The sequence below is a fragment of the Phoenix dactylifera genome, unplaced genomic scaffold (genome assembly GCF_009389715.1).
Source record: "Phoenix dactylifera cultivar Barhee BC4 unplaced genomic scaffold, palm_55x_up_171113_PBpolish2nd_filt_p 001031F, whole genome shotgun sequence".
Lineage (NCBI taxonomy): Eukaryota > Viridiplantae > Streptophyta > Magnoliopsida > Arecales > Arecaceae > Phoenix > Phoenix dactylifera.
The window spans coordinates 2147-13098 of NW_024068384.1; the positions used below are offsets into that span (position 1 = coordinate 2147).

The window sequence follows — 10952 nt, forward strand, 5'->3', positions numbered from 1 at the left end:
ACTAAAAAAAAAAAAAAAAAAAAAAAATCTTTTGATAGCTACATGTTTAACAAACACTGCATTAAGAGAACTTAAACATTTTAACGTCAACAAAATTGAACAAAAACACAAACTGCCATGAGCAATGAAACATGCTAACAGAACATGTATCAGTCATGGTTTTGCAACGTCCATAATGATCAAAGATGGGCACACACACTAGCCTTGTAGAAATGAGGGATCTGAAGGTACCATACAAATTGCACTTCTAACTGTTTTAGTTATTATAGGAACACAATCAGGAAATAAGATTAATCGCATCAATCTCACACAGATGAAATAAGGCTTAGTGTCGTTTATCAGGAAACAAAAAGGCTTAGTGTCCATGTTAATAATCTCAAGCTAGACAAATCCTTATTGAGTCAAGAGCATGCCAATCCACGTAGCAAGAGAGAAATTATGTTTAGGGAGAATATTTAGCTTTTTTCCATATAACTTACCTCTTTTCGTGTACTTTTTATGTGTTCCATCTTCATCAATCAGCATAATATGATATTCTGAATTTTGTCTGTCAACATGGTAAGTGCCTTCCTTGTGGTAGCACCGGGCTGCATGACGTTAAAACACAAGATCATAGTGCCAGGCACCATTTACATTTGTATGAATGCACCATTTATGAACTTAAATTTACACAAAAAGTACTAAAAGATGGTTGATCATTGGCTCAGATATCACTTACACCCTTGGGGCTCACACTTTTGATGAAGTTGGGCTCTTGGTCTGGCTTAAATTGGTTTCCTAACGAACTAGGACCATCTATTTCAACAATCTCCGGTTCTGAAAGTTTAGTAGAACCTGTTCCAGCAGCGGAGTATACTTCATCTGAGTATTTTGCTTCTTTGGTAAATGAATCTGCACGACTTTTATCGCTATCTTCAACACCAGATACATGCATAAGTGGATCCGAAGCAAAAGCAGGAGGAGGAACACGGCTCTCCACTGCAGGCAATGAAACAAGGTGATTTCCAAATACATTTTTCTCCAAGCCACTCTGCAAATGTCAGAAACCATGTGGAATAAGTTTGAAGAGTCTTAACAACTGTTACTGAGTTGATGTCTTGACAAGGCAACTAAAATACGCTAAGCAATGGCTGAAAATGCAAGATGATTAACATAACTAAAACTCAATAAGGAAACAAACACAAAATCAAATATTCAAAATGAAGGACATTTGAATAAATGGATTTTCAAAAAAAAATGTAGCTTAGGAACTGCTTAGATCACTTTCTAATATAAACATTTAAGAAAGGAAGCAGAATAATTTATGATATATGATCATATTAAAGTTTTGACAAGCTTCATTTTCTTTAACAGAATGTTGAACCTCAATGTCCATTGCATAAAAATAAAAAACACTAGGTTGATATTCAGTTTGTGTAGAATCTCATGCACCATTCATGAGATAAAGTGGTGCAGTCCTGATAAATTTTTATTTAGTTCAGTAAGCTGATTAATAATTCCATTATTTTAATCCATAACAAAAAAAGAACCTTTCATGTGTTAGTAAGCTTGTGAATTACTGCTTGACATCAAACTCTAGAAAATTGAGAAAGAGTGTGAGAGAGTCGAACGATCATGAAGTAGAACAGCTTCTGAACGAAAGAACAGGAAACATATCTCATCTTCTTAAGAACTGTGGGTGCTAAAACGAACACCCAAAAGAAGCTAGATAACATAGGGAACAGGATCTGATGTCTTGAAGCATAAATTTAAATCTAAGAAGGGCAAGTTCTAGTACATGGACTCGAATAGCCAGATATACGATAGATCTAGCTTCTGAAAGATTGATATGATACCCAAAAGGCTAGATATCTGGAAGGCCTGGAATAAGATTAAACTCACAAGGAGAATTAATGCACCAAAAAGTCTAAGTAGGACACAGGATATAGAAACCTCGAATCTAGAATTCTTGAATATGAGATCCAAAACTTACTTCCAGGATTGAACTTTATGCAACGAATCAAACATTCAGCATGATCCCACAAGTTAATCTTTATAAAAGAGAAAGTTCACACAAATCTATGTGGTCAGGCCAAAGTTTTTAATACGTGATATCTCAGAAATATCAGTAGGCCACTGAAACCGAGATAAACAAAGATACCAGTTTATCTCGGCCAAGATTGAAAAGGAAATTTTTTTAAAAAGAACATAATTTCCATGATTTCTGGATATGCAGGCCGAGACATAAGAACTAATATAATATACTGGAAACTTAGCTGACATCACAAATACATCATTTGTTCCCTTTTATACATGGACTGTGGCATATAATAGCCTTAACTATTTGCAGAGTCATTCTCCTCAAAACTTAAAAAAAACAAACAAACAGAGAGAAAAGAATATTTTCCACATCCATATAACCTCTTCCCTTCTATTCTTTTAGGACCCCCTTTCATCTCAACAATGGCAAAAAAAAAAAAAAAAAAATCTTCGTTCATCATTGTTGCCAAAGCTAACTACGAGATGAATCATTCGCCTCAACAAGTGGCCTTTACTGCCCAGCCATAGCGACTCTCCAGACACCAGCGCGGCAACACCTCCATCACACCCTCCACTGCTCACCTTCCTCCACAAAGTCCCTATTCTGATGCCAGGTTTTTTTGAACCTGCAAGATCTACAAATCTTGGCAGATAACCTCTACCACAATTGTTTCCTAATTACAGTCTCCAAAAAAGATAGGTCACCCCTTAATATGGCTTAAGAAAATCCTAAGACAAATGATAATAAAACTAGTAATCTCAGCCAGTATCTTGATATTGTATCAGCCGAGAAATTGGGATATAACAGTTTATAGCAGCCAACATAAGCTGATATTTAGAACATATTGTATCGTTAGATGCCCGAGACCCATATAACTGATATCTCGCCGCAATATCAGCCAAGATGGAAACCTTAGGTTAAGCATGTCTGGAAATAAACAATATAATTTCATTGCAACTACCATCCAGCCCTAAATTGGTGAGGATTATTAAAAAAGAAAAGAAAAGAAAAGAAAAACTAGGACACCTATATGCAATTATGCATAGATAGTCACAATAATCAGAAATATTCAGAATGTATCATGTCATTAAAGTGTATACTTATTTACTGATGTCAAGCAGCAGAAATTATTTTAACATATTGTTGCCTATTTGATCAACGATTTAGCACTTACATGGAATAAACATATCGTGAAACCAACCCATATATATGAGAAAAGGCTTATGGTAGGAAAAGAAAACAATAGCATGCTGATAACTCTAGAAATAAAATTTATGATGGTCTTACCTGGACTATTGCTTCCTTGAGTTTTGAATGGAGGTGAGATCCTGTATCTTTAATGCTTATAGGAGGCCATATCTGCAAAAAAAAAAGTGCTTTTCTTGATATTAAACAAATTCATTGACTGATTTTCAAGGCAGATAAATATAAAAGTAGAATAATTTCATAGCAGTTGATTTAAAGTTGAAAGGGATCAATATCATAATCTGCCAGCAAAAAGCATTCTTCCCTCCAAAGTTCAAAGGGTTGGCAAAGTCTTCCAGCCTTCCACCCTCACTTCAAGATGTATAAACTAAGGAAAAACCATCATATGACACCTAGTGCTTTTGAGTGTGTGGTTTGCCAGTGATATGATGATAATTCTAAATTCTAAAACGTAATTTTCTGATGTTTGCTTTAAGCACAGCAATTTTAAGTAGAGAGCAGATTAGGAAGAACTAGAAGGGTTCAACAGTACAAGAGATAGAAAACTTAGTGGACACTAATTGAGGTTGAAGAGTAGAGGTATGAGGATGGTACAGGTGTGGCATCAAATAATAAACATTCTCACTAAGGTACAGAATAAAAGAAAGTAAATCAAGCATTCTTCTTGGTGCTGTAAGGCTGTCACTAAGTGCACTCAAAGGATTCACTGGGCTTGGCATACAATATTAGAAATGGCCTGGCATATAGGATACTAGACCACTCATGGCTTTTTGATATACAAATTAGGTATAAGCCTATTTACATTATTAACTGAGGTTTATGCAGGTGAGCTAATTGCACATAATAGCTGGAATGTACAAAGGCTATGGGATGCCCAGACAGTTGAGAAAAACAATAGCATACAAAACTCCTATATATATGTTATGGATGGTTGGCGACAGGCTACTACCATACATGGTAAAAGGCTTTCCAGATCCATCTACAATTTTGTGGCTCAACAGGAACACTATATTTGTAGGGGCAATGGTACAATTTCAAATTTCTTATGGAAACTACCTGCTGCTCTAAAAGTTAAATTTTTTTGTTGGCGGCTTATTTCTTGAAGATTACCAACAAATGTGTGGTACAGATTGATCTTTTCTTACTTTGTTGACATATGTTGTAAGTTTAATCTTGTCGGTCAGAGGACATCTGACAATTCCTTTTTGAGTGTAGATACTCGCAAGAAATCTGAATGCTCTTAGGATGCAACGAGGATGGCAACCTATGGATTGGACTCAGGCCAGGGATGGGGATGGGGATGGGGATGGGGATGGCTCGGTCCTAAAACTGTGTTGGTGTATCAATCCCAATCTGGGCTATGAGTTTCTTTGCTACCACTTGCTGGTTCATTTGGCAATCTTTGAAAGGCTTCTATTGCTCAAGAGGAGCTTGAATGGGTCCAATGGGAGCTTCCACCATAGCATAGTACAAAAATAACACTGATGGATTGTGAAGACCTATGCGGGCGTGTGTTTAGTCCCACATTGGTTATTCACTAGGTAGATCTTGGGTACTTATACAGGATCAAGAAACCCAAATAATACCTTCCGGCTAGCCACTTTGGGTGAGGCCCTAGGTTGTTACAAATGGTATCAGAGCGGACCCGGCCTATGACCTATATGGACTAGGAGACACTGCAGCACGGATCCATTGGGGCTGACCACGAGCCAATTGTTATGTTTATGATTAGATTTGAATTGATTTAACCTTTAGCCTGACGAGGACGTCACGGCTTGAACGGAGGGAGTATGTGAGAATCCGTACGGACGGTCTCACATTGGTTTGTTTGCTGGGTAGATCTTGGGTACTTATACAGGATCAAAAAATCTAAATAATACCTTCTGGCTAACCATTTTGGGTGAGATCCTGGGTTGTTACATGGATCTTCTGTAATTTCAGATAGCAGAGTTGCAAGAGCAGTAGTTCTCATCCATGTTCATGTTGGGCGGCCCATCATGGCCCAATGTATGATTCTCAACTCAGATTCCTCTCTCCTAGCTAAGGCTTGGATCTTCATGAGGCCTTGTCCTTCATAAGGCCATGTCCTTGGCATGACACCACCAGCTTCAACAGGTCATCATTGAGAGTGATCGTCTTGACATGTAGGATTTTATGAGATGGGGTGAGCCCATCCCTTCCACTATCATCGCTGATTGCCACAGCCTTATGAGGGATTTCGTGGATCTTCAACTTCGGCACATATACCAGATGCCAACCATGCAGCCAATTGGGTTGAAAATCACTCTAGAACATTGGGAATTATATGAACCATGGAGAGCATATTTGATGTTTTTGGAAGACGCCGTAAGAATGTAATGGTCGCTGTTATGGCCCTCTTTTATTTTAAAAAAAAGAAGTTTCTACCACAATTTACTTTGAATTAAAAAATTATCTTTCTTCATAACTTTATGAATCAACTAATACAAATAATAATCTTAGTAGTAAATTGAACATTATGATACAATGTTCGTGAAAATATGAAGTTTTTTTTATATCTTTATCTCGATTTTTATATTTTGTGGTAAAGCATTTTATGTCCTTTTCTTATCTTTTACCTACTATATTTTCTTAGGTTTTTATCTGTATAGGTAAGACAAAGCTGACCTCAAATATAAGCATCTCAACTTTGGGTTAAGGTTGTCAGGCATTTGGATAACAATTCAGAGCATATATACCCAAATGATAAAGCATGATAGACTTGAATTTTCTACAGAAGTAAACTTGTTAACTGTCCCCACCCCCCTCAAGTTGTGTAGATTGCGGATGCCATTAGACAAAATCCATTTTCTTTCCTTTTGCTTTGGCCATTCAAGAAACAAGAAAATACTATTGAACTACTACTTGCTAGACAGAAGAAATTTGTAATTTAATAAACACAACAAAATTATGCAAAGATCCTCCCATGCATCTTACAGGTGAAGAACATGCAGGACAAATATATCCTGCTGGAGCAGTTGTGGTGGATAGCTTTGAATATGCGACACCAAACAATTTGTGTGCACAAGATCTGAGACAAGCAAAAGAGAAGCATCTTAGGTTTACTACATTTTGTGGAGCATGCTTTCTTGAAAGCTAAATTATAAATGTATAGGTGAAGAATCACATACGCAAGCAACCCAGTCGAGTAGTCTGATCATTTCCAGCTTCGAGCGCAGCATTACAGGAGGAGCATGTAGGAGGCCAATCATACTCTCCATCAACTACCCAATCAGAGTATTGTTTGACCTAAAAGATCGATAAAAATAAGTGTGATAGACCACTAAATAGGAATATATTTATGCTGGTGCACTGCAATAAAGCTATAATATTGGTTGTTTCATGTATATGTAAATGCAGATCTGTTTACACACTTATCTGTCTACCAATACATGTTATATGTGCACAAACATGTTTCAGTGCAAATTATAAAAAGAATGCACAATATCCTATGAAAAGATACAAACAAAAAGTTAAAGTTACAAAAGAAAGGGAAAGGGAATATAAAGCTGACATGCTTGGACGCTGCTATAAAGATAATTACATAATTATGATAATCAACAAAAGATGCTTAAGAGATGGTTTATCTTCAAAGGATGAACCTAACTGGTGAGTTTTAGGCACTTGCAAGTTCGAGTAAGAAATAACTTTCATTGACAATGGTAGTTAAGAAAAGGATCAAGATTTTTGCCGCACAACTAATCTTGCCACTCGAATATGGACCAGTATAAAATGCTGAGTTATAAAAAAAATTGGAATGGACTGTGCCGGTGGGTCAAATAACTTATATTCACAAGCTCTTTCTAGATTACCCCCAAGCCCAAAATGCTTCAACATATATAACCATCGTTCAACAAATCCTTTTGCCCTCTCCCAGTTCTTCATTTCCTCCATTCATGAGGCTAGGTGATAAAATTGCTCCCTGTAATTGGGATTAATCATTGGTAGGTTAGCTGCTTTTTACGAGAGAGAGAGAGAGAGAGAGAGAATCACCATCCATACCCAGATGCATGGTTATGAACTTATGATCAATTGAACACTTTTCTTGATGTTCAGTGAGATACAAGGTATTGTGCCCTTATTTATCTAATTTCTCGATGAATCCAAAGTCCTTGAGTACCCAACTCTATTCTAAAGCAGGTTTTTGTTGCCAATCTTTGTTCGGAATAGGAAAATACAGGTGGAAGAGAAGCAAAGGAGGCAGAAGAGATTAAGGAAGAAGACGAGGATGACAAATAATCGTACGAAGTCTCTAATAACCTGGATAACAGGATAAGTTCTTTTTTCCTTTTTCGTTCATTTTCTTTATCATCTATCTTTTTGCCATGTTGCAAAAACATGAACATAAGTTTTTTCCAATCACAATTTCAAAAAGACTATGCCATCAATCAGAAGACAGTGAAGAAACATAAGGGATATGAAACTGGGTTGTTATAATGATTTAATGAGTATTCTGTTCACTATTCATGCAGCAAACTGTTGGATCACAACGCAAATTTCCTTTTGCCTCTATGCCTTTTTTCCTGGGAAGCCTCCAGTAGAACATATGTAGGATTGTTTATGAGAAAATGATTCCATTTATAATTAACTGATTCCATAACTAAGACAAATATATCAAAGAGAGAGCAGAAAACATGGGTCAAGAGATGGCTTATTTGATTGCTAGAGGAGGGCAGTTTCAAACTTGACAAGGTTGTGGGCAGTTGGGTAGCTGTCTAGGTGCGTTCTGTGCTGTGCAAAACTCAATGATTTTGAAAAGCTTTGAACTACTTCTATGCCCACCATCAAACCACATAATGAGTTAAAAAGTGCTCCTTAAAACTTTTGTGTTTTTCGGGCTTCTAAGATGCCTTCTTTTCATCCAACCTGAAAACCTTTTTTCTTTCTAGCTAGTACTTATAACACCAAGATGGTTTGCCACATACATATCTCCAAAGCTGTTTAAAGACCATAATTATGAATTTTTAAGAGGAGGTGTTTCAATACATATGAATAATATCTGTGGAATGTGCATTTTGTACATATTCTTTGTAAATGTAATCATAAAAAGCATGCATTATGTCAATCAATTCCATGCCGTACTGTATGGACTCTCTTTCTAGTAACTTTCTCTAGTTGATTGAGATAACTAAAATTATATTTATGTCTCTGATATTCAAATAGAAACTTTGTTTCTAGATTATTAGTCCCCATCTCCAAAACCACCACCAAAAGAAAAGAAAAGAAAAAAAGAAATCCTTGCTGCAGCACTGGCTATGATTTAAATATTCAAATAAGGCCATAAAGTCTCTGCTTCAGGTATCTATTAATTAAGCATAAAGAGAGTGATCTCAACAATCATGAGAGGCAATTGTGGGAGGTGACCATGACTAAATGTAAACTTCAAAATGTCACCATGATGCTTCACAGAGGTGAACTCTGGCGACTTTATCTTACTCTGAAATTGAGGCAACAATCTAGAATGTTTATATAGTGCAGACTAGAGTATGGCACATGCAATGCATGTTGCCACGGAACCGTGGAAAGACAAAGGCATAAAGCATCACAAATGCACTTTCCTCCAAAGTTTCAGTCATAGAATAGAATGGATAAAACTGCAAGAAAGGAATATGGATAAGAACTTTACCTTGGAGTGGTGGTGTTTAGAAATTAGAAGCTACAATGGATAGTTATCTCTTGTTATATTTGCTATATTATCATCATTTTATTTTTTATTTTTTTTTGTATTTTGTACTTTGCTTCTTCTTCTCTAAAATTCTTGAAGCCATTATTGAGGTATTCACATGACACTATTAGGAGAGAAGAAACAAGCATCAAATTGCACTAGTCTGATTCTTATTTCAAATAAAATAAATTACATCAGCTGTAATTGACAACAAGAAAGCATATGATATGGAGGCTGTGAAAAGTTTGTAGGAACCAATATACATAAGAAAGGGGACATGCAAAACAACTTGCATGCTGCAACATTTCAGAAGTTAAATCATGTTCATGATGTTGCCTCCATAAAATCCTTATAAATCAAGTGAATTGCGTAAACTCGCCAAGCTGCAAACTTGATACCTTCATGAATATAATTATCATCTATGGAATGGCAGATTTTGTTCATACTAAACATTATTCTGGATGTGATGATTTTGTGCATGAATCATGAGTTCAGATGGAACATTTTTCCTTGCAATCATAATATACCAGCAAAAAAATTGTATCTGCATTGGTATGACAAAAGTCCAGATGGTTACCACGCAGATTTGGTGTTCTGTAAAACAGATGCATTCCCCGCAGACAGGTACCTTGTGAACAAAGCAATAAAGCCTAGTCGCCTGAAACCAAAATGCTCCATTACTAGTTATCCAAAGAACAGTTAAAAATCAGAAAACCCAAAGATCAGATATCAAATGAAACTATGAAAATCGTTGAGTACAACTAATCATCCTATGCAACGCCAAAATCTACGGAAAAAAGCAAGCACCAGATTTTACTTCATAGATCCATAGTTTCTCTATCACGAAGAAAACCTCAACATCCAATCAATCCAAAACCGTAAAAAGAGACTTTTTCACCCGCTCCATTCTGAAACACGATTAGCGCATTGTAAATCAGCTGAATTTGTACCCTAATTGCATCAATTCTTGTAAAACTGGCTGATCTCAACCGCTGGCAAACCCAATTCGAAGCAAACCACTCAAACAGATACCAACCAAACGAATAACCGATCGAGCACATTCACAACAATAGGCAACAAAACAAAGCCATCGATCTCAACACACCCGCACAGTTAACGGTTTCTACGAATGAAAGAAATCTCTCTTCCCAATTCTCCGCAACCCATTAAAAAATTGAGGGAAAATGAGAACAAAATCAATTAAAATCGAATTTAATATTAGACTTAGGGGAAGAAGAGAGCTTAAGGAATTGAATCCCGAATACCTTGCGACATTTGCAAACAACCATCGCTTCTACCACAAATCTCGAGAAGAATAACCGGATCTTGGCGCTGAGAGAATCGAAAAGGGATCGGAGATTTGTATGGCTTCGAGAAGGAAGGGGGAGGCAGAGGGAGAGAGAGATCTGAGAGCAGAGAGGTCAGGGACTCCGCGAGGAGAGTGGCATGTCGTAATAAAAACAAACATTTTATCTATTAAAGAAGGAAACGCGTGCATCGGTTGAGAGCAAGGAAAGGAAGAAATCGGAGCCGTTGATTGGAGATCACGAGGATGGGAACGCAGATCCGCGTGTTTGGAGACCGCCGATATGGGTAGGATGGGGGTCCGGACTCCGGGGGCTTGTTATTACGGTCGCCCGCTTTTAATTGAACGGCTTTTGTTTGTTGATTGATGTGATCCTGACCGTTAAATTTACATCCAACTGCTTGGAAGGCGTACCGTGTTCTCGAACCTCCGACAATAGCGGCTAGCGATGGGTATTGAGGTGGATTTTGGTGCGTATGTAACTCGAGGGACAGGATGATGGTATGAGTATAAAGAATTCAAAACCCTTGAAGATTAAAATAAAAAGGTTGCTAGGAGTGGCCAGATTGCCATGACAAAAAACCAAGTTATTCACCATAAATCACCCAGTTTTGTTCTAATAATAACAAAATATTATAGAATGTAACAAAATATGCATCATATAAGAATGTTAATAATAATATCATTAATTCTGGTATTAATATAATGAGATTATTTGATTATAATAATATTGATAT

General features: G+C 36.8%; 1 protein-coding gene across 1 annotated transcript; it reads right to left on the minus strand.

The window, feature by feature from the left end:
- Positions 1–518: 518 nt before the first annotated feature.
- Positions 519–10366, minus strand: LOC120107819 (zinc finger protein-like 1 homolog). Its single transcript, XM_039121286.1, is given in 8 exon segments — positions 519–587; positions 719–1030; positions 3308–3379; positions 6182–6228; positions 6231–6275; positions 6376–6493; positions 9487–9567; positions 10175–10366. Coding segments are annotated over 8 exon segments (768 nt in total). The 5' UTR covers positions 10199–10366.
- Positions 10367–10952: the final 586 nt, after the last annotated feature.